At 41.0% G+C, this 24,074-nt stretch overlaps 1 protein-coding gene across 13 annotated transcripts in view; it reads right to left on the minus strand.

Annotated features, from left to right (window-relative positions):
• Positions 1–24,074, minus strand: part of syne1b (spectrin repeat containing, nuclear envelope 1b) — a 100,782-nt gene that overhangs the window by 56,959 nt on the left and 19,749 nt on the right. For 8 of the 13 annotated variants that reach the window (XM_050061159.1, XM_050061166.1, XM_050061165.1 and 5 more), the window contains 38 exons: positions 22,206–22,289; positions 21,161–21,253; positions 20,791–20,969; positions 20,433–20,629; positions 19,235–19,344; positions 18,744–18,794; positions 18,203–18,310; positions 17,962–18,099; positions 17,332–17,496; positions 17,078–17,190; positions 16,449–16,617; positions 16,249–16,345; positions 16,124–16,144; positions 15,585–15,787; positions 15,272–15,436; positions 15,002–15,154; positions 14,765–14,908; positions 13,577–13,744; positions 13,262–13,420; positions 13,005–13,169; positions 12,653–12,787; positions 12,195–12,353; positions 11,626–11,834; positions 9,746–9,854; positions 9,403–9,567; positions 8,855–9,022; positions 8,551–8,727; positions 5,895–6,035; positions 5,613–5,773; positions 5,166–5,316; positions 3,000–3,227; positions 2,819–2,917; positions 2,478–2,665; positions 2,159–2,282; positions 1,840–2,006; positions 1,099–1,252; positions 336–961; positions 64–243 (listed from right to left, as the gene is read on the minus strand). In XM_050061159.1, the coding sequence (XP_049917116.1) occupies positions 64–243; positions 336–961; positions 1,099–1,252; positions 1,840–2,006; positions 2,159–2,282; positions 2,478–2,665; positions 2,819–2,917; positions 3,000–3,227; positions 5,166–5,316; positions 5,613–5,773; positions 5,895–6,035; positions 8,551–8,727; positions 8,855–9,022; positions 9,403–9,567; positions 9,746–9,854; positions 11,626–11,834; positions 12,195–12,353; positions 12,653–12,787; positions 13,005–13,169; positions 13,262–13,420; positions 13,577–13,744; positions 14,765–14,908; positions 15,002–15,154; positions 15,272–15,436; positions 15,585–15,787; positions 16,124–16,144; positions 16,249–16,345; positions 16,449–16,617; positions 17,078–17,190; positions 17,332–17,496; positions 17,962–18,099; positions 18,203–18,310; positions 18,744–18,794; positions 19,235–19,344; positions 20,433–20,629; positions 20,791–20,969; positions 21,161–21,253; positions 22,206–22,289 (6,023 nt within the window). Of the gene's footprint in view, positions 1–63; positions 244–335; positions 962–1,098; positions 1,253–1,839; positions 2,007–2,158; positions 2,283–2,477; positions 2,666–2,818; positions 2,918–2,999; positions 3,228–5,165; positions 5,317–5,612; positions 5,774–5,894; positions 6,036–8,550; positions 8,728–8,854; positions 9,023–9,402; positions 9,568–9,745; positions 9,855–11,625; positions 11,835–12,194; positions 12,354–12,652; positions 12,788–13,004; positions 13,170–13,261; positions 13,421–13,576; positions 13,745–14,764; positions 14,909–15,001; positions 15,155–15,271; positions 15,437–15,584; positions 15,788–16,123; positions 16,145–16,248; positions 16,346–16,448; positions 16,618–17,077; positions 17,191–17,331; positions 17,497–17,961; positions 18,100–18,202; positions 18,311–18,546; positions 18,580–18,743; positions 18,795–19,234; positions 19,345–20,432; positions 20,630–20,790; positions 20,970–21,160; positions 21,254–22,205; positions 22,290–24,074 lie in introns of all 13 variants that reach the window. The other 5 variants (XM_050061169.1, XM_050061161.1, XM_050061160.1 and 2 more) reach the window with 4 other exon arrangements.

A 24,074-nucleotide genomic window follows, 5' to 3' on the forward strand; every position in this document is an offset into this window, starting at 1 on the left:
TTTGATAATGCAGTATTTCCTGACTCAGTAGCGTGGAAAAAGCCTCTTCCTTTCTATCCGTACCTCTCTGTGATGAGCTTCTTGGTGTCCTCCCATGTGGTCTCCAGCAGACTGATTTCCCTCAGCACCTCCCCGGCCAGCTCTGCATCTCTCTGGGCCAGCTGGTTGCCCTTGTCCCTCAGCCACTGCTCCTCATGCTGGTGTGACTGTAGCTCATCCTCCAGCTGATTAAAGAACCGTAGCCTGACACACAGAGGGATAAAATGTTGCTGTTGAACATTCTCCCATAGTACTAGCACAAAATGAATAGAAATATTTATCTGATACCACCTTACCTCTGCTGTAGTGCGTGCAGGCTGGGCTCTTTGAAGCTCTGGTGGTCAGCTTTTTCTTCAATGTCCTCCACAGCTTTGAGCAGTTGCTCTTTACGCTGTCTAAATGAGGTCCACAGGGCCCCAAGAGCCTCTGCTTCACTCTGCTTCGTACCTAGCAAGTTCCTCACTGCATCCAGCTCAGCACTGAGTGAATCAGCCAGCATGCGGCATGACTTACGAGAGCCCTCATCAGCACCAATGTGGAGATGGCCTTTGCAGAGGCTGCTGTCCAGATTGACGGCTAGAGTCTCGAGCTGGCTTATGTCTGGGACAATAGTGGCCAGCTCTTGCTGCAGCTCCTCTACTCTTCCACGGTCCCAGCTCCCAGCACTCTCCACAGTCTGCTTCAGACCCCGCAACACCCCTGCTGCCACACCGTGGGTCTGCAGGAAAGCCTCAAGCCTTTCAAGGCACTCTAACTGGAGCTCAGCTATGTTCTGGGCCTCCACATAAGGCTGCAGACAGCCGTCTGCTTTGCTGCGGAGGAGCTGGGCATCACTAGGCTCACAGAACTGACAGAGCTTCTCGGTCTGCTGCTCCAAGCTCTGTTTCACACTGGACTGCTTCTGTAAGGCCACCTGGGTCTCCTGTAAAAGGTAATTGATAGAGGATCAGTTACACTCTTAAGCAAGATGCTATTCATTGACCAAATGACTCAGTGGCTTCTGAAAGGAGCAGCACCCTGCATGCATGAACGAAAGAACAATGACTGTGTGGTTCTTACCTTTACTTTTGCAGTGGCAGACTGCAGGTTGCTGATGTTGACTTGAGAGGCTGAGTGCAGACTGGAGAGCATGGTCTCACTCCACTGGGAGAATTTGAGCAGGGCCTGGTCAAACTGCTCCACCAGTGAGAGGTGGCTCTGAAGCTCTTTGATTCTGGGGAACAAATGGCAGTACAGTGAGTCAAATCAGTGCAGACAAGACTTGCTTTAACTAGCTTTTGTACAATATTGTTTTATTACATGTAGGATGAAGTTAGCCACACACATTTAAAAAAAAAAAATTCACACACATTATGTTCCCTCACTGATACACTATATTTAACTGTGTATCATTAATCTGTGGTGTGTCGTACATACTGAATACATTTGTGTGAGTCAGGGTACTGACATACTCTAAAATCTACTTGTATTCTATATACATTTACATTGTGGAGTCATGTTACATTTTGCAGCTGCAGGACAAACTCCACATGGGATAAATATTTCTATATTATATCCAATTTGCAGCTCTTAATACAATGATGTATGACAAATTAAGTTGTTGTCATCTCCTTCATGTGTAAACACTCGTGTGATAACCAGCTTTAGGACTTCCACCAATATCTAGGTTTGTGAAACAGTTGTAAATAACAATAGACTGACTATGCTGGGCCTGTTTCATTAGACGGGTCCTTGGAACAGCATGTGTATGTGTGACCTGAATAAAAAATAGAGTAAAGGTTTTGTGTTTGATCATCTTACCTTTGAGGGAGGACTTCATTTTGAACATGCAGTCTCCTCTGCAGGGTCTCCAGCTCATCATTCAGCTGCTTCACTCTGTCTTCTGGTGCAGTCGGACACAAAGATTTCCCCAAAGAAACTAATTCAGCGTGAGCGGGCTGGAGAGACTGGACTTCAGAGTGCAAGGCCTGCAAGAGAAAGATACATTTCTTTAAAAAAAACAAAAAACAAAAAACAGATCCTTACCAAGGACCATTTATTTTTAACCATTTATTCATCTATTTATTCATTTGCAAATTAGTTTAAGGTTAACGCTTGCTTATGTGCATATGTATTGTACCTGTAAATCTTGTAGCTCTGTGTGGAGCTTGACCTTGTCAGCTGACAGATAATGACTCTCCGGTTTAGATGCAGATTCACTTCTTTCCAAGCAGGAAACAAAAGTTGAATGCTGTTTCTCATACCTGAAACACAGCAACAAAAACACTGGTGTCTCAGATTTATTTTTCAGCTTACACTGTTTACATCACTTTCACCACTTCATACTGTATCTACCATACAGGATAAGCCAGTGACCCCATTTATCTATTAACATTGCTTTTATTCACATGATATCAAAATCCTACATATATTAAATTAATCTGTTAGATAGCTCTTACCTTTGCCAAAGGGAAAGCAGGTTTTCCAGCATGCTTTGTTTGTCCTTTGCTTGCTGTATGTTTTGGTCATAGCTGTTGTTTAGCTCTGTCACTGTCCTCTCTGCTTGCTCTCTGTCACTGAGTCTGCGGGCACCGGCTGACAGCGACAGCAAGGTTCCCTTCAGCTTCTCCTGATGCTGACAGACATCCTAGGGAACAACAAAAACACAAGACAGTGACCCACACAGCATTAACTGTGAGCTGGATGATGGCTGGTACTGAATTATGCTTTGCAGTTTATTTTTACTACTTTACGTTTCTTTATAAGTGTAGTATTTTCAAAGATAAAAACAACTAAATACCATGTGGCTCTGAAGAGCTTTGTAGGTCTCTGATGAGGAGGTGCAGGATTTGACAGGATGTTGCAGTTTTGTATGAAGCTCACTGAGAGATGTTTGCACCTAAGAGAGAAACAAGATCAAATTCTGTATGCTTTTGCGATATTCTAAAAAAAATACACTAAGTATCCACAAGCTTATTTACCTCCCCAAGGGTAATTTTAAACTTCTGCTGGTGAGACGAGCTCTCCTCCAGCTGTCCATCAAGCTGCTGTACGCTTTCCTTCAGCTCCTCCCAGTACCTGCCGATTTGGGTCAGACGGGCCTTGATGCGAGCCGCCTCCCCTGAGGATACAAACTGGGCTAGAGCCTGGGAATCTGTCTCCAGCTTACAAGGAACCTCAGCTCGCTCCTGAAGCTCTGCACCAACAGCCTGCATGTGCAAAACAATAAAATTGGAGGTGAAGCTCTGTGGAGTTTTGTTGGACATGAAGAGGAAGCATTCAGTGTAGTTAAATAAACAGTATCCAGGTTTGGCTACTTTGGCCCATTGAACTTCCCAAACACAAGCACAACCGTTACAAGCACAACCAAAACAAATGAAAACATATTCTTGGTGTATGTATGGTGAATAGGGAAAATAATAATGAGAGCTGTCAAAAACACAAGTGCTTACATATAGGCTTACTTACTAAAGAGTCATGCTGTTGAGAGTACCAACGAAAAAGCAACAGGCAACAAGCCATTTTCAATGGAAGCGAATAACATGAAGCTATAAACTGATGCCTTGTCGCAGTGTGACAGGTATGACAAGCTACAAATCAAAGTTGAACTGGCCTCAACTTTTTTCAGCACTCCAATGACGCTGTAAAGCATCAACCAGTCATATGTTTGTGACCTGTTGCTTTGTCACCGGTAGTATGAACACAGCACAACTCTGTCAACGAGCGTTTAAGGAACACTTCACCGGCAACTTGGCGACAATGTAGCTGACAACACTTTAGCTTAGCCACTCATAGTGTGTACAGACCACTACATCGCATCCTAAAAGCAAACGAGTGTCTAATTAGTATTTCGTGACAGTTAGAGGTTGTCAGTCAGCACTGAAACTGCAAAGTCAAACACCAACCACAGCCTTCATGAACAGTTCCTCTTCTCTATTTGTGTTGAAGACAGAGGGCTGATGCAGGTGTTAAAACAGAGACAGTGCGTCAGCACTCATGCAAAGAAAGCTTGCGCTGTAGCATTCTAACACCAATGGCTCCTTAACACGGACTTGTCTTGGCTAAGGTTACTGTTGGGGCATGATAAGTCCCACATAGCCAGACCTATCTGGCGCTGGAGAAGGGTCTGGCTGAACCCATCATAATTCTGGATTAAGGTATTAAACGCTCTGGCTTGTTTGTATTTCTTTAAACCAGTCATTATTGTCTTGGGCGGCACTAAGCTCAGATGCAGTGATGGTGCTCTTTCAAAATAGTGTCTAGAGGGAACTTTTTTTTGTGGAACATTTGCACGTGGGAAGGGAAGCCCTGGCACTAAACTGGTCAAATTCCTGCAAAAGAAAACGCCACATAAAACATTAAAGTCCTGGTTAAATGTAAAACTTCATTTTTCCAGTTTTAATCCTGTGCCCCTGTGTTAATTGCTCATTTATCTCTTGTTTTTTGTCAAATATATGACTCTTCTCCTTCTGTAAAACAAGGTAAAATGGTTTCAAATGTTTGATGGCTCATCCTGCGCTCAGGCTTTTACAAAAGTTAATCTAATCAAATGAGACTTTGGGCAAATGGCTAGCCACACTGGTCATATAAAACCGCACTTCACCAATTGTGTAACCAACAGGGCAATACAAAAAGAGATAGGAAGAGATATTTGTGAGCAAAACCTTTGTTCTCATTTCCAAAACAATGTGGTTAAGTCTAATTCATTCATCACTCCCTAGTTCTCCTTTTGATCTAACCTGAGGTTTGTGTGGAGCCAATAGTCTGTTGTAGCTCCGCATCATGCTAAACTTAAAGCCTGGCCACTCTTTAGCAGTCAAATCAAATATGAAAGAGTTTATTTAAAGCCCTCTTTTAACTGTACATGGCTAAAATATTCTGTTTGCCCTGGGAATACGTCACAGTACAGACACAAAAGATGCTCCAACTTCCGTTTCATGGGGCCTTGAAAAGATTTCTTAGCGTGTAGGTTGTTAGCTTGGAGTTGTTCGTTTACACATAGCACTAAAACAAAGTGTGGAGATTGGTCAGACTATGCAAGACTATATATATATATATATATATATTATAACCACAGTCTACATCCTGTGAGTCAGACTAGGGGATGGTGTAAGATAGCTGTAGCTTTATAATACACACTACTGTACCTTTACTGTGTTGATCTGCTGCTCAAGAGGCAGAGTAGAAGATTTCAGTACATCCAGCTGCTTCTCCTTGTCAGATATCCACAAGGAAAAGGTCTCAAACCCAGCTCCAAACTGATCCCACTGAGTTTTCATTTCCTCCAGAGTTTTGACACTGAAAGAACAAGATAAAAATTGGCTAAGTCATAGTGGTAAATTAACCTTGACAATCATGCAAGATACAGAGTACCAGATAATTGCATTTATACATCTGGGTCCTTGAGATTGTGGCAGGTAATTTATCACAAAAAATATTCTTAATTGACTTTCAGATAAGCCTGTGTAATTTGAAAAAATACATTTTGATGGTGTTGCAACATCCAGCATCTTCTTAGACTAAAGCTATGACGTTTTTAGAAACACTAAAACATTATCTAGCAAAAGCAACAAGAATAAAATCCATCATCGTACTCTTTTTTGAGCCCGGTCTCCACTTTGTCCACCTGCTCACTTAGGGAACGAGCTTGTTGTAAAAGCAGAGTCTTGTTCTTTGGACCCAGCTGGATTTCTTTTGCTCTCTTGAGCAAGGTGTTCATATGTGATGCCTCTGCTTCACACTGCTTCAACAACACCTGTTTACAAAGCAAAGAATATTGGTCATATTCTCAATTCAGCTACTATACTTCCTGGAGAAAAAATGTCAAGGGTAAACCACAGACTTTGTCCGCAGGCGTTGACACAAACTTTACTTACTCTGGCCTGGTCAAGTTCAACAGCCAGGCTCTCTGGGCTGCTGAAGTTCAGGTCTCTCTCCATCGTTGAGCGTGCCTTATTAACAAACTCATGCACTGCCTCCTGCTGGCTGTCAAACTCCTGCCAGGCTGCCAGTGTAACCTAGGGATGACAATGCCCCAAATTTATTGAAAACAAATCACATCAGCTTTATTCATGTGATGCTTTACCTATAAAACAAAGTATCGCAGATCCAAAACGGGTAGAAGAGACTAATTAGGCATGTTTGTCAAATGGCAATCGTTTAGCAGCAAATTGGACCTCCTACTATCACTATTACCAGGAAAATAATCACTCTCTAATGGCAGTAATCCTACACCACCATCACAATAAAGCACTGACACATAACAACATTAAGTATGCAAATGACATCGCCATGTTTGGCTTTATCAGCAACAGTGATGAGTCAGCATATTAGCACAGCTAATATTCTGCAGGTACCTCGCCCCAGTGGTGCTGCAGCAGTGGTTCTGCTGCACAGTCAGAAGCATCAGGTTTATTGGTGTGCATGTTTCCTATAGAATCTTTTGCTTGGATCCATATTGAATCCTCCCTGACACAGAAAAGCCCGACAAAGTTTCCATTTCAACACTCCCCCCCTCCTCCTTCCTGTCTACATTCTTTAAAAGCACCATCAAGAGTGTGATTACTGAGTCACTGCATCACTATCCTCTAAAGGAACTGTAGAGCCTCAGAGGGCAAGTCCTTCCAGCAGAAAACATCAATCAGACCTCTCTAGCCTCCATTCAGGACAATTTTCCACAAATGCTGCATCTCCAGGGCCGACTGCATTAACAGGAATCACTCTCCTTCTTCGAATGGCCACAAAATGTTTCACAAAACTGTCAGGGTTTGCTTTAATATAGTCCTTGACTGAAGTCATTTATTAATAAGAAACAACAAACATTAATCGACATCAGTGTGATGTAATTGTCATAACCCAGATAGTAGATAGTGCAATGTTCCCCTCTAAGCAAAGCTATGCATTTTAGGCATGCACCGAGTGAATTTAATTCTAAGCAGTCGATGCTGATCGACATAAGGCTTCTTCAGGGCAGGAGAATGACTGCTCTCTTTGGAAAAATATGCAAATAGGCTATGTGAGCTTATGGTTAAAGGAGACTGCAGCCTTCCTTGCTCTAGAGAGACCGACATATATTAAGAGAAAATACAAAAAAAAGTATATAGAATCATGTCTCAAAATGTCCAAATATAAATAAGAATATCCCACTACCATGAATGTCATCACTACTTCTGCTTATTGTTTTCTTCTCATTTCATATTGATTCAACAGCTTATTTAGCTACTGTATGACCATTTTACAAGGCATTTACTTCCATTTTTGATTATGTTTTGTATCTGTTTGAAGATCTTAATAAAAAATATTGTAAAAACTAGGAAAGTGCTCTCAGTAGAGTGCCGATCTCTACCAAGTTGCCGCCCAATCTGATGGCAACCACTCTAAACAATTCTTGTCATTCCAGCAGACACAGCGCAGCATGTTTCAGAAGCATCACAGAAATACACGCCTCATCTATTTCTGATGGAGTCATGGCACTTTGCACAGAGCAGATTGAGTTTTCCTGCCAACTGCCACTCAATGAGAAATATAGATACAATATAATTATGAGGATGAATGCATTTTTAATAACTAAACCCCAGCAAAAAATCTTTGATCCATGTCGTCCTTAAGTGGACTTTTAACAGTATTACCTCTGTCTGTAGGCCCCTGCACAACAAAGTGGGAAATAACAACAATAAACCCAATTTAAGCAGAAAAACAAGCTGATCTCTGGAAAACTTGCCGCCCCTATCGGCCAGTTAACAGGAGTGAGGAGTCAATGACGGCATAAAACAGTCAGTTAAGTTAAAGTTAACAACAACTGTTAATCAACACAACCACGACAGATGCTTAAGCAAACTGTCGTAAATGTGCAGACAAAATATTAGACTGATTGGTCCTGTAGTTTGCAAGGTTAGCTGCGGACCAATAGATACAAACACTTGCACACACACAAACACGCACGCTTGTGCCTGACTGAGATAAAAAATCATGTAATTGTATGTCTGAGTTAGCCAAAAGGGCACTTTTCATTTATACTCCATGAGCAGGTTGATTTTATACATTAAAAGAAACAAGCAAGATGTACAAAAAGTGGAACAAACAGCATCAAAACATCACAGATAAGCACATAACATTCAGAAGAAAAGGACAGAGGCACAATATCACACAACAAAGGCCATGTATTTAGTGAATGAGGCGATTCTTAATGTCATCATTTAGTAAGTAAATTGATCATGAGATGAAATGTGTCAGGATTCAGCTCAGAGGCTGACAGTGATTGATCACATCTTACATTCACAGTAATTAATAGGAGCAAAAAAAAAGACACCCTGTGAGTTTTTGTAAGAAGGAAAAGTAAAGACCTTCTCTGTTCGTGACATTGTGCTAATATTTTGCAAAGACAGGCTGTGGCAAAATCATTCTTTATTCTAAATTTTGTTGCTGCAGGTTATTATTCAGAGCAACAGTGCTGATTTAATCCACTGTGAAATGTTATTCACTAACACTGTCCCAAATGTTTCCTGAATCACTGCCTTAGTTAACATTGCTCACCTCGAGGCTTTGCTCCTGTGAATCCATATTCTGCTCCATTTTGCTGAGTGTGTTCTCTAAACTCTGCAGGTCCTGCTGCAGAGTCTCTCCCAAACCCTCCTCAGCCTGGAGCTGCTGACCTCTGGTGATCAGCTGCTGGACGTCCTTCCTCTTCATCTTTAGGCGTTTCAACAGTTGCTATGGGAAGAAGGAAACAAGTGTTTATCTATGGAAATTAATTTAAAGTTCGCCCTATATGTAAACTCTGCCTCCAACACAAATTCAAATAACTTCTATTTCATTTTTTGTGAATGTCCTACAGTACCTGGTGGACGAGAAGTAGCTGCTGGGCTTCTCTCACAGTTGGACAATCCAATATTTTGGTGACCTCGGCCTGAGCCTCTTTCTGCCCCTGGACGAGATCATCCAAAGTAGTTTGTACCTCTTCCCTGAACTGCACACAGTCCCCTATAGCCAGCACCATCTTCTCAGCCTGGAAGATATAACAGACAAGAATACAGTATAAGAACAAACATGAAGGACTGATGCTGGGGTATGAACTGTATGTCCAGTTCAGCATAATCATACACAGATTTTACCTATAAATTATATGATAGTGCCCTAAGTATGCATCTGAAGCTCAGATTTTAAGGCAGTGAATAGACAGTTCTCCCTTCAGTAAAGGAATGTGAAAACACCTCTTTAATGACAAACACTGCACAGATACAAGTCAGTATAGTCAGACATTTTAGGGGACATTAACATAAGACAAACTAATTTTTAAGTGGAGGGGGACATAATCAGTATACTGTAGATTCCCAGGAGGGATAAGATGTCTGGTACCTTAATAAAACAAGTGAAACATTGACCTACCTCAAAGAGAGAAGCAAGAAGACCCTTGAAATCAGTGGAGAGCTTGCTCAGCGCACTTCCTTGCCTCTGGGCATCGCTGTCAGCACAGATCTCAATGAGTACGGCCATACGAGCTTTCAGCCAGCTCAGATTCCCCTCCTGTAGCTCTGCGTCATTCCTCAGCTCCTGCACACAACAAAAGAGTGATGCAGCCCATGTGGTCATCTGAGTGTTTTTACAGTATCCTCAGCAGTGACACTGACGAGCCAGTAACACATCACAAGTGACACATCACAGAGGAGGTGAGAAGGTGACTGTCAGGGGAGTGCTGGGGTTGTCGGGTGTGCTGTACGTGATAACTCACCATGATGGTAGCCTTCACCTGGCCATATTTTTTAGGGTCATTGGCTCGGTTTCTCAGCAGCCTCAGTTGGCTCTCTTTAGATATAAGCCAGCAGGAGAGCTCAGCATACCTGTTTCACACCATGACAGGGAAATTTTACAACAAACTCAAAAAGATTTCAGGAGCAATTTCTTGTGAAAAAAAAAAAAGACTTTCTTAGAGACAAGTTGTTTCGGTCATGGACCTTCATCAGGCATCAAATAAAACCAACTCATCTTTAACCTAAAGTCTCAGGCTGTAACAACTTATCAAAAAGGACATCTAAAATGTATTTTAAATTAAAACATCAATAATTCAGGACAACATCCATAAAATGTAAACACAATTATTTGTATTTTACAAACCACAATAGAAATGTTGAATCACCAATAAACTCAGTGCTATTTTCATTTAATTTAATTTTCCCACCCACCCATCTACCAGATATGTATTAAAAAACATTTAAAACTAAAAATTACAGAAAAATCATATTAGTGCTTGAAAATAATCGACAGACTAAAGAGATATTTTTCTCTGTTGAGGTCTATTAAATCTACATCCAAAGGTGAAAGGGACAGTTCAAATTTCTTTTAAAATGGGGTTGTTTGTGGTACTTATCCATAGTCAGTGTTTCCCCTATAGTAGCTAGCATTTGGCACACCCCATGCAGACAGGAGCACAGCCATGGAAGCTAAGCTATCTACTGCTGTGGACAGGGGCAGCAGCGAACATATTTTAGCAACCAAAAAAGTCTGTATCAGTTTAAATGTACGCTATATTTAGAATATTTTCACTGCTTGACCTTGCCGTCAAACAGTCCTTTCTGACAGGGAACTGAGGCAGTTAGCTACGCTCTCTTCAAAGCCACCAGACACCTTTGACAAAACCAGTAATTTTACCTCGCAGAAGACAGGAGTTGCAGGTCTACTGCTGCCTTGATCAGTTAATTTGTTTGTCTTATTGTGTGATTTTGGTATTTTAAATTGTCAGTTTGGAAATCACCAAGTCAAACAACAACACAAACCAATCAAGGCAGCGGTAGATCAGCAATTGTCGTCTTTTGAGAAGTAAAACTACTCCTTTAACCAAAGGAGTCTGGTGGCTTTGAAAAGCACACAGATGGTTATAACAGCTTCAGTTCCCTATCAGAATGGGCTGTCTGATAGCAAGTTAAACCAATGAAAATATTCTAAATCTACCCTACATTTAAACTGATAATATTTTTTTCAGGTGGCTAAAATGCATTTTGCTGCAGCCCAGTCCACAGCAGTACATTTGGAAGCTTTTCATAGTGGTACTACTGCCTACTTTTTCAATTTCGGGCCATCTACTGCAGGTAATATACTGATTATAGATAAGTACCTCATACAACCCCACTTCAAAAAATCTGAACTATTGCTTCAAGGAGCTACAAGGGTTTACAACCGCTAATGATAACTCCTCAAGATGTAATTACACATGAGGACTTTGTGGAAACCTCAAGAGCTATGAATGATCTGGTTTAGGCTCCTTTGTATTTCCTGTTGTGTTGCGTACTGATGTGCTGTGTGTGTTGACAAGAAGACAACATGAAGCAGAATAAAGAATATTTGCTTTTCAGTAACACTTGACAAACTTTGTATTTTGTGATCTGTTACAGCCATGTGCACAATAAACTCCGCATCTCAACTATGTCGTTCCTCATCTCAAGAGACTGAAAGAATTTAAACATGATTAGTTTGGATATGTAATGAATGCAGGACACTGCCTAGTGAATGAGCAACACATTCCTCTATTGTTGCAACAGCACTAAAACAGCCAAAAGGTTGGACTCTTGGCAGCACTAAAAGAGGACTCCACTAAGATGAGAGTAGTTGCTTTACCTTGCGTTGTAATCCTTCCATTTATCTGGGTGCTGCATTAGCTTCTGATGGGTGTTCTCGATTTCCTCTCGGACCTCAGAGAAGTCCTTCCTCGCTGTCTCCAGGGTCTGATGGACAGGGTCACCCTCAGGGAGCTTTTGACAAAGTTCCTCCATCAGCTGCAGCCTTTTCTCACAGATGGACTGGGGACCCTTTTCCCTAAAGAAGGCCTGAAGTAAAAACAAAACAACAATTACTTGGTTGTGAAGTGAAGTGATAGAAGTGAACACCATGAACACCATGAACACCATGAACACCGGTCAGCATGGATTTTACTCCTGGCGATCAGAAATCAAGTGTGCTGGTGTTTTACACACAGTAGTAAAAAAAATTAACAGATGTGACAGTAAGACAACAAAACGCTGCTGATTGAGTATTTCCTCGACACTGGAAGGATCTCAGTTCTTTGGAATCGGGTATATCAAAATCTTCCCATGCTGCTACACAGCAGTGAATTTGCACTGAATTATTTCACGCTGAGTTAATCAATACATGAAACTCAGCCAGCCGAGCAGCCACTCTGTGCTCACCCTGTGCTCCTTGATGAGCCTCTCGCTCCCCATGCCAGCCAGGTGGCGGTTCTCTCTGGTCACCTCCGCCTGGCACTCCTGCAGCAGCCCCATCAGCTTGCTCCTCTCCACCTCCACTTTAAGGTGCAGGAGGTGAAAGGGGGTGTCTGTCTGAATATCCTGGGGAATGAGAAATAAAGTAATTATGAGGCCAGATTAATAGCTATGTGTGTGGTTTGTTTCAAGCAACTTTTCGGCTGAACTTGAAAAGCGTCATACGAATTTCTTTATTTGTATTCATTTAAAAAAAAAAAGAAGAAATTATTGGGACTGGCATTATACATTATCACTATTATTATTCGTTTTTAACAGGTGATTTAGGGGTGAACTGTCCCTTTAATTTCCCTTTAACATCATTAAAAATATATAATGAAAATGGTTCCTTGCACTTGGAAAATGACACTACTTAAGGCACTAACCTTCCAGTGTTTGTGCAGCTTCCTGACTGTTTCCTGTAGCGACTGCTGCTCCTGCTCTGGCAAAATGTCTGTCAGCTCATCACAAGCTTTCAGGAACGCATTTAAGACTCGCTGATCCAGCTGACCAAAGAACTCCTGAAAAACAACCAAGACCTCATCATGTGTCACAATAAAAGGACTTGTATTTACATGCATCATTCTATTCTCTATTTTAATCATACAAATTATCCTGCATATATTCATGTTGTGCCAGGACTGACTGTGACACAAGTTACACTGTATGAACAGCAATATATGGCAATGTGAACCCATGACAGTTAAACTGTCCTGAGCCTTGCACAAGTTTTCTTACTGTGTGTTTCTTGAGCAGCTCCTCTGGGTTGCCTCTTTCTGTCAGACAGTTCTGTGCCATTTTAAGAACCTTCTCCAGCTCTACTCGCGACTCATCAAACCTCTTCATGAGGCTGCTGTTTGCCTCCACATGCTTCCGCCACTCTGTAGATTCCTTGATCATGCCCTAAACACACAAACAAATCATTTTTAAATACTAAAAAATTTCTAAGGGTTGAATGAACATATATGTAAGCAGGCTTTAGATTTTTACTGTACCTGTGAGGAGGACTGCAGGTCTGCTACTCTTTTCTGCAGAAGGCTCATGTCCATGTACTGAAGGGTTTTACTGCTGCTCATTGTTTTCTGGATGGTCAGATGGTTTCTTTCTATTGCTGTCAGACACTTCTTACAGCTATGTGTGAAGGTCGCCAGCTCCTGAATGACAAGCAGAGTTTTGCTCATTTATTCATATCTAAAAGCTTTTCAGTCTAAAACATGGGCGACAAATGCAATGTAATTTATTTATCTATGCATCTAAAAGCCATTCAACAGAAGTGATGTAGTATCACATTGAAACTCATGTATTAGTACCTGGCATTTCTGTTTGAAGTCTACTGGTGACTCAGCATCAGAGTCGCTGGTGATATGACTGGCCTTCTCCAGAGCCTGGTAGAAGCCTGTGATGTTCTTCTCCATTTCTTCCAGTGGAGGTAACAGAGACTGGGACTCCCTCAGCAGAGGCAAACATCTCTCCCTTACCTGATATCAGGAAAGCATGTTGATTAAAGTAAATCACAGGTGAGTTTTAGGCTGTTTTTATCTTAAATCAACCACAGAAAATAGCAATACTTTTAGGCTTTACTGCCATGCCAGCAATAAACTCTGTTTTACATATTCTTAAAACAATCTGTTGCCTATAATTTGCAATTTGGCAACCCTATATTTTGTTATGATACAGCTAATTTTAATCTGAGTACAGCACCAAAAATGACCTGCACATTTTTATATAAAAACAAAAACAAAAAAAACACCTTTGTTAAGTCCATATCTCACTAAAGTATGTTGCATACATGTAAAAAAGTTAGATTTTTTGGTATAAATAAGTAAGGACTCCTCATTACATCTGGATGGAACAATAAATACTGTGAAAAAAATATAAGTTATGAGCACCCTCAGTACAAACTGGGCATCTGGGCATGAACACACACATATACACCAGGCCCCCAAAAAGTGCACTATCTTTTTTGTCAATTTGACATAGTGGCCAAACTGTGTAACTACAACCTCCATCACATGATGCCATTGGGCCCAAAAAGACCTTTTCCCATATACTTACACTGGAAAAGAGATGTCTGTAAATAAGTAGAATTTTTATTAACATTACAATGCCTGTAAAATGACTCAATTTACAATCAGGATTGAGGCCATTCAATTGGATAACATTTTAAAAACCTAGAAAAGCCACACGATTAAATCATTTTATCCCCATTTCAAAGAAGCAGAGGGCTAAACCAGAAATCTGTTGCTCTGCCGGGAAAGTCTCTAGTGCGCCTGCTCTATGGGCCCAATGATTTGGAAGATCCAGGTAATTTTATTCCCAGAATGTCTACGTTTTTTTTTCACTTCATGCTTCACTGAGCATATTCCATAGGAATGAACAAAACGCTGCATCCAGTTCTCTTTATATATCCATGGTATACACATACATGCACATTCAAAAAGGGAAAGACGAGAAGCTAAACCAGTGTATAACTTCATAATGTATAATGACATGCACACCTTGCTCAGCTGCTCTTTGATCGAGGCCATCACAGCCATCATTTGTGAAACTTCCTCCTGTGGAGTGTCTTTGGTCAACAGCTGGGCAGTGCGGCTCGCTGCCTTACAGGCGGCTTCCATAGCTGGCACTTTGTGCTTGATTTCCTACAGTGAGTTGGGATAAAGAGTACAATGATTTTTAATTATCCAGAAGAGACATAAAAACTCAGAACAAGGAGGAACAAATCAGCTGCTCACCTCAACATCTTGAACAAAGGCTCTGACGTTCAGGAAAGATACTTGGACAGGAGCAGTCATCTTCTCATTGGTTGCATCCATGAACATTTTCAGTGTATTGATCCCATCTTGGTAGTCTTGTCTCAACTTATCTACTTCGTCTGCTCTTGCATACTGCCAATGAAACAGAGGATAAAGAATGGATCAATTTTTATTTTGAAAACTTAAGCTGATGTAACAGAAGCTATCATTATATTTTTTTCAGGGCACAGTTGTTCAAAGGAGATTTACATGTTTGACTTTGACAAATAGCTCCCTCCATCTCCCGTTCAGAAGGAGGAGCTGCTGCTTCAGATCTCGTGAGACTGTATCATCGCAGGTCTCAATGAGAAAGTTCCCAGCATCGTTCATGTCCATGTGCTGCTGCATCCAGTGAGAAAGGTTTCTGAAGAAATCCTGAAAGAGGAAAGGAAAACAAAGACCAAAGCTGCTGTGACGCACATTTGTTACCATTTAAAGAAATATTCCTCACACAGTTTAGCAGCTCAAATATAAGCTGTATATTCCAAGAATCATAATTACTAGTATCTGTGATTGCACTTACACGTTTGGCATTCTCTGACTGATTAAGCATCTGCTCGCCGTCCTCTAGCCAGGCCTGCAGAGACGCCACTGTGCTGCTGTACTTCTCCCAGTTAGAGATCACCTCCTCCAGCATGCTGCGAACACTACGCACCTCCAAAGCCAGGTGTTTCCACTGAGCTGTGGCATCACTGAGGAATTTACTTACCCCTTCTGCTTCGTCAACTGCAAGTTAAATGTGGAACTAGTTCAGTATAATTAAAACCAATACGGGTTTTAACTGTTCGGGTATAAAAAAAGCATTTGATTATGTGTAATGATCATTTGGCCATTTGGTTGATGCTAGCGTCTGTTATGATAGAAAGATCGTGCTGAAATAGCATTCCAACTAATGCAATCATGGTTACTTTGTCATGCATAATGCAGTATTATGATTTTTCATTTCTGGGGATTAAAGTATGTTAGAAAAGAAAAGCGCAGCCCCACAATTACGGAAAGAAACGGCTCAGGAGACAGGCAAAGTTAAGGTTTTGAAGATTGTCAGGCCGTATTTGGACTTACCTTTGTTACAGGTCTTAGACCCTGTAACATGAAATCGATAACAAGACTGTTTACCATGAGCCCAAGCAGATTTATGTATACACACATAACAAACAAATTGGTAATAAACCAGAAAAGAGTCTTACTTGAACTGTCAGACTTTACATAAACTTCTGCAGCTTGTTTTAGGCCTGTGAAGATGATCTCATACTGCTCGAAGAACCTGTGGCCTTCAACAAAACTCTGGAATAGAAACACAAAATATGAAAATACAGATGAAACAGTTTCATAGACACTGAGCCAGTCAAATATTGCAACTACAACAAGACCACTAGTTTCCACTTACAAGGTAGGTTTGCAGCAGGAGTTCAACAGAGTCCCGTCTGCCGTACTTAATTATCCAGGACTTCAGCTTTGACTCAGCCAACATAAGAAATGCCATCAGTCGATACTTCATTTCCCAGAATTCCAGTTTAATCAAGTGAGCATGTGATGATGTAGACACAAAGTTGAACCTGCAAATTCAACAAAAGCTCATTAGTCTGGGGCTCAAGCTATTCATTATTTTCATTATAGATGAATCTGCCAATTATTTTCTAAATAAATCATTTAATCGTTTGGTCTATGAAATGTCAGAAAATAATGAAATATGTCCATCCCGGTCCAAGAAGATGTCTTTAAATGACTGGTTTTGTTGGTCCAAAAACTAAAGATGTTCAGATTAATATTGTATAAAACAGAGAAATGCAGTATCTCCATATTTAAGGGACTGAGAACAGCATTTTCTGCCATTTTTGAATGAAAAATTACTTTAAAGATCAATTATCATTATAGTTGGCAATTGTTTTCCTGTCGGCTGTCAGCTAGCTCCTCAACAATCATTCAAAGAGGCATGGAGGACCAAGCACAGAAAAAAAACTTTATATAAACTTTATATAAAATTAATTCAATATATTCAATGTGATAAGGTCTTACCGTTCTGCCATATCTTGGAGCTGTTCAGGTGGGACAGGTACCCCATTCACTGATCTGTCCCTGTGGATCTGCTGGAAGGTTTGTCTGTGCGATTCCAGGTTTTTTAACACCTCCTGCAAAATGTAATCACATATAATAACGTTCAGCCTTCCTGTTTGCAACACTTGTATGAAACAATTTGAATACATGACACAGCAATAGCATGGTTGATATCCAAGCACACTGAAAGTCAAGGGTCCACTATGTTACAGTACCTTATGCTGCTCCAGTTTTCTGTGCAGAACATTGGCTGTCTCCTCATGAGCATGTTGGATGGGAATGTCCTCTCTCAGAGCCATCTCTGCCCGGTGAAGCCAGGCTCCGATCACTCCCAGAGGACCGGGCAGGGACTTGTCCAGATGGATGTGCCAGTCTAGCAGCTGCAATTGACATCCATTAAAAAACCCACTCTACCAAAACAAGATCCTGCCATAGAGGAGGCTATGCTGATCAAAACATTTCCACATGTTCACAAGCAAACAGGCTACAAAGAAGTTTTATGCCAGTCTAGACGAGCTGTGGATGTCCACAGAGTGGGCTGCCCAACGAACAAAACCTCCTCTGTTCCCGTCTCGTCCTCTCTGAACAAACTCTTATTCAAACGCTTCCATCCCACTGCACTTTCACTGGCAGCCAGTGAAGAGAGGGTTTTCTCATTATGATAACTTTCACTATGGCGATGAAATCTTCAAGCAAAGAAGCATAATGAGCGATAACGAACAATCTATTATTTATTCTCAGGTTCTGTTTAGTTTAGGTATGATTAATTATCATAATTAATTCTACTTTCTTTGTGGCTTGGTTATAAATTATTCATGCTACGTAGAGGTATGCAGCACAATTACCCTGGCAGACACACGGTCCCATGCTTGTTTAACCAGAGCTTGGTCCACAGACAGCTTGCCGTCTCTGTGGACCGGCTGCAGCAGCGGATCAGTCTGCTTTTTCTTCATTTCATACTGTACACGGAAGCTCTTGAATGCCTACAACAAAAAGATAAAATTAGCGCGGTGAGGGTTGATAAATGTCTTTGTCAGAGCAGAGTGTTATGTAACAATGTACTTTGTCTTTCCCGGCCTGACTCACCTGATATTTGTCAGTGAGGTTTCCCTCTGCTCCCTGCGCCCGCAGCACATCTCTCTCCAGCTGATCTAAAAACACCCTCAGCTCCCTCAGCATCTTCCGCTCCTCTCTCTGTCACAATCAGAGAACATGTAGCTTAGAGTTACACTAACAAACTGATTTTATTTTTTTTAAATAAGCATGCCAATATGCTGAGAAATTCACACCAAACTGACACTCCAGAGATATCTCTCTATTTTCCAAGCTCTAGATTTTAGCACAGATTAGTCATGGTAGAAGGAAAGGGATATGGATACGAGTATCTTCTTCAAACCTCTGAGTTAGTCTATTAATTAAGTGAAACATACCTCAAGCATTTGCTCTATATCTTGGGGACCAAACTATCCAGGAAAGCAGCAAGGCACACAAAGAGATGCAAACACACCATACAATGCATTAGAATAGCAAGAGGAATAACAGGGAAAGTAGATGGAAAATGGGATGAGGGCGAGGTGGGAGTACACTCCAAACAGAGAGCATGCAGCACTATGACCTGAACTCTCACCTGAAGTACTGGCACTGACAGTGCAAAAGTTGGAATTGAGCCAAGAAGCAGCTTAATGTGCACACAAAAAAAATAAGTAGATGGAGAAATTAATGATGATGATGATGGGAAACAAAATTTTGATGATTATTACTGCTGTGTTCATGCTGTGATTATTGTAATTCATGAGAGCTGCATGTGATGAAATGGCAAGGATGGAAAAACTGCAGGCAAAGGCTTCCAACAGTTAAGCATCAGCATCAGTTAAAAGGTGATTTCAGTATTTTTCGACCTTGGCAACCAAGTTTTTGTGTCTAAGTGACTGATGGAGACAACAATTTTTGACAGTGAATTTTCTGGAATGGGGATGGCAACAGTATATAAAAATTAATGATTAAAATAGCAGCACATGGAGTTAAATATCCTAATAACACAATGATATCTTTCCACAGATATTCTCTGATGTATGACTGCCTTAAATGTACTTAATAAATAGTGTAATAAAAAAGTACCTCATCCTGCTGTCCATCCGTCTCCGATTGGTGGGGGTTTGGGTAGTGCTTGAGGAACTGAGCCACATACGTCATGATGGATTTCTCATCTGGTTTGTCTACATCCACATCTACAGAGCAACACAAACATCATATGATGCACTGGATTAAACTTCATATAAAAATTAGCTGATGCTGATGTTTTTCAGTCCTGCAAAAATCATGTCAGTATTTAACTTTCAACACCTCATGCCTGCAGATATGAAGTCTGGTATTTGCATCTGCATTTGGTATCAGTCAATCTGACATTTTTAAAAAAGCATTATGCCTCCTCATGATGAAAAATCTCTGCAGGCCTGACAGCCAATTATAAAAGCCTACTTTTATCTCCATCCTTGACCTGATGTTTCTCGAAATCAGGGTCAAGCTCCCGTAAAAGCAGAGACGTTTCAGTGCAGCTCTTTGTGCAATAAAGCATCACCACTCTGCTAGTGAAGACAGGACTGCAGAGTCACTGCAGACTTCTTCACTTTCACGGACTAAAACTCAGAGCCACAAGTAAACAGAGCATTTTAATCCGCTGGAGGGTTTTACTGATCTTTTCAGCACAAATGTTGTCAAGATCATTCATGTGGACTCACAGACTCACACAATGTCATTAATCTAATTAATACTGTATATTTGCTGTTTTTAAGCCCATAATACTGATGGACTTTAAAGCACTTAAAGGTATACTATGCAGGAATTGTTGGTTACTGTTTGTAAACAGTATCGCTGGCAAAAGTGAAAGTGAAAGCCAACCCCAGATTACCTTTTCGCCTTGGTATATTTGCGTTTTTTTTTTAGCACTGCGTTCGCAATTTTCATAGCTTCCTCCTGGATGTGTGGTGTTTACGATCTGGCACCTGGTCGCTACTTTTTTATTAAGCCTGACCTCACCTGTGCCCACAAACGTCCTGAACACAGCAAAATAAGCAAACATAAGAAAATATGGGCAGACGGCAGAGTCTCTACAGATAAATACACCACCACACACTCCTCCTCCACCACTCCACTCCTTAATAATTGATTACTCCTATACATTGTTTTTGTTTTTTTTTTAGGAAAATCCTGCAAAGTATACCATTAACTATTTAACACCCATTATCAATGCTATCTCGTCTGAATAGTCTATTACAATAGAATCATTAATGCAAGCAGCAAGAAAGGTCAAGTGCACCTTCTGGATCCAGCAGGCGAGGAATACCAAGTTCATTTTCAGCAAGTGCAAAGGCTTCCTCCAAATTCTCCCTGTTGCTCCTCCTCCGCACCACCTCCATGTCCACCAGGTCTGGCCTGATGGCGTGCACCACCGTCTGGAATGCAACACCATCCCGCCAGCTGGGACCGAAATCCTTCACCTCAATTCCATGATACCTGAAAACACATACGTGTGCATTTTTATTTTGCGGAACACAAAAGCCTTATCTAGACCCTATCTTAACTGTATCTTATACAGTATATAGAAAAAGTATCTGCACTAATGTCTATAAACGTATTGTAACAATGGCCAAAAACGTAATCTGAAAGTGACATACTTGGCTGCTGTGCACTGCACCCATTTGAGCAGGGCCTTCTTGGCATTGCCCTGAAATTTGTTGACCACCTTTCGCTTCATGGGAGGGCTTCCTGCTTCAGAGCTGGCTATACTCTCCACAGAAGAGTTGCTATTGGAAAGGGCCTGAAGGGCTGGCAGGTTGCTGGTTAACTCCTCAATCTAGATGAAGAACAAGATCAATGGGAAAAAAAAGTGATTGCATTTTGATTGCAGCAATATGGGAAAAAAAATGGCAGTATTTCTTGGCATCCATCTGAGGTTGCATTTTGTGTCATAATCTAGTGAAGTGAAAGCAGTCACTGGATTGAGCACAGTTAGTTTGAGGATTTTGGGATCAGACGAATCATTACCTGGAAGTAGAGGATAATGGTCCATATCAACCCAAGGACAATTGATGGTCGCCCATCTGCGATGTCAGTTGCATGAATGTTAACGAGTTTGATCTGAAACAAAAGCCAAGCAGAGGATTATTCTGGAAAATAAGTCACATGCAGACCGTCTGGAATGGAGATTTTTCTTTTTCATTTTCACCCACAGAAACCCCCAGACATTTGATTCTGTCCAAAAGAATATTGCAAGCTTTTTTTTTTTTTTTTTTTTTGCTCAATGCCATCAAAGTCAGGTCTTTGATGCAGGTAAGTATTGTAATGTAGCCAAACCAGGAAGGCAGAAACAGCCACAGTGAAAAGTGAACCAGAAGGAAAGAAAAGAAAAGAGAAGACAATTGTGTTCAACTAGGCATTAAAGGAGAAGCAGAGGCACCACAGCAGCACTGCAAACCTTGCATTGGAGAGGTGCCACACATTGCCATGTTTACTGTACATCTCTACGTTTGAGCAGCTCAGAGTTGTAGACAAACACCAGTAGCTAGTGTTCTAGTCAAAATGCATCAAAATGCATGTCAGTAGAGAAGCGTAATGACTACATGTACGGAAACAGAATGGCTGTATCCAAGCTTAGTACACATCGTGCATTAAATGAAAAGAATGCATACAGTATGTGATCACACAGGGCGTTTAATGGCGACTGACCGGAGATCCTCGATACACAGACTGAAGGCGCACATGATGGGAGAGAGATCACAACAATGTAAGTCTCAGTCCTCAGGGAACCCGGATGAAAGTGGGACACAGGCTTCATACAGCCAAGGGATTTAGAGATAGGTTATGTAATCAAGAAGTCCTATTTCTATCTGCTGCTTCTCTGAACATAGTGCATGTTGTACAAACCGTATGTGCACTAACAAATATCTAATCAACAGCTTTTTCTCATGAGCTCTGAGTCATACCCTAGACTTTTTCACATGCCACTGCTTTTCTCTAATATGATATTTAGTTAGGCAAAAAATACTTTGAAACATTAAAAGGTGACACAGCAGATATGATTGAAGCTTACCTTTCTGCCTTCGAGGAATTTGAGCGCTGTGCCGATGTTGGAAACCCAGTGGATCCTCTTTAGCTGGCGACCTTGCTCACGGGGCTTAAGATAGAGAGGACAGAGAGTGACAATCAAGCTCGCTGAGAAAGCCTCGTCATAAAGTTGAGGACATCGTCACTGAATCATTTGCTGCTTTGAGACACGGTGAGAAATAAGCTGCTGATTAACCACTCACTTTGGTTGGTCATGTTTGCCACTACTTGCTCAGTGAGATAGTGAAAGTGGCCTGAGAGTATTAGCGGGGGCTTTTCTTGCATAAATTAACTGCCGAGTGCCAAAGCTGCTTTAACAGAAAACATATAATCCTGTGCTCCAAAACACAAGAGAGAACCAGCTCCAATAAGATCTATCTGTGTTAATTTTTTGGCTAATTTTATACCAGCAGGGGTCCACTCCTGCCAGCAGTAACTGAAAGCATCAGGCAGTGTTCACCGTGACATGCAACTGAGTCATTTGGCAAGTAACAGCTCTACAGATGACATGGCAGTTTGTTTCAAGACAGGTCTGATTACTAAATCCCTATCAGAGTCTGGGATAGAGTATATGTGTGTGTGTGCTTGGATTGCTGTCTTTGTGGGGACCAATTTCAGTTTCAAAGCATCATTTCGAGGGCATTTGTGCACTCTGAGGACATTCTGGCAGGCCCTCTCTACATCAAAGGACTGGCTGAACGTTAAGACTTGTTTTTGAAGTTAAGTGTAGGTTAGGGTAAGGGTTAAGTTCATTAATATGTGACGGTGTAGGTCAGGGTTAGGGGCTTGGAAATGCATTACGTAAATGAGGGTTCTCACAAGCATGCAAAGATGTGCGTGTGTGTCAGGGAGATAGAGAGGAAAGAGAGACACCAATGAGCCAGCAGTATCTCACAGCGGGGAGTCTCAGATCTAAATTATGTCTCTGCAGTTTCTGTGCAGTGATCCAACACTTAATGTGAGCAACAAGAATTGTATCTATCTGTACATATATATGTACTGCATTTAGATTCAGTGGTGTTGTTGCTTTTTTATGAATTTGACTAAGTGAATTTTTATGACTTCACAGTGTACAGTCAACCATCTGTTATCTATTTTTCTCCAACAGACTGGATATAATCAAACATTTAAGGATTTAATAATTTATGATGTGAATTATGTGAAGTCAACTGGTTGCATTCAATTAATCTCTGATGATCTCCTTAACTTAAAGGTGCAGTTCACCCAAAAACCAAAAATACACATTTTTCCTCTCAACAGGGGAATGTTAGCAACCAGTTAACTTAATGTAGAGCTTGTACTTAAAGGGACAGTTCATCACAAAATCAAAACTATTTTTTTCTTTTTTCCTCGTACCTATAGTGCTATTTATAAATGTATATAGTTTGGGTGTGAGTTGCAGAGTGTTGGAGATATCTGCCTCAGAAATGTCTGCTTTTTCTCAGAAATAATGAAACTAGATGACACTCAGCTTAAGGTGCTTATTGTGCCAAAAAACCCATTTGAAAAACTCAACAGCAAAATCATGACCTGGTTACTCAAGATAATCCAAAGACCTTGTTGTGAGCAGTTTCATGTAGGAACTATTTTCATTCTACGGAAATACAACTGCCAACTGTAACACCACGCACAAGACATCATCTCCTTCATCTACTCATGAACTTGAACATGAAGACTCGTGCACAATACTAATAGCACAATACATAAACATTAATGGATTCCTCCTTGGCTGAGCTGTAACGTTTGCTCGCTCAGTGGTGCTATGTAAGCTAGAAGTAGATGCACACCTTCTTCTGTGCAGTGATACAGTTTGCGGGTGTAGGTCGGTAAAGCAAACAATTACATGAAACAAAAC

The sequence above is a fragment of the Epinephelus moara genome, chromosome 14, assembly GCF_006386435.1.
Source record: "Epinephelus moara isolate mb chromosome 14, YSFRI_EMoa_1.0, whole genome shotgun sequence".
Lineage (NCBI taxonomy): Eukaryota > Metazoa > Chordata > Actinopteri > Perciformes > Serranidae > Epinephelus > Epinephelus moara.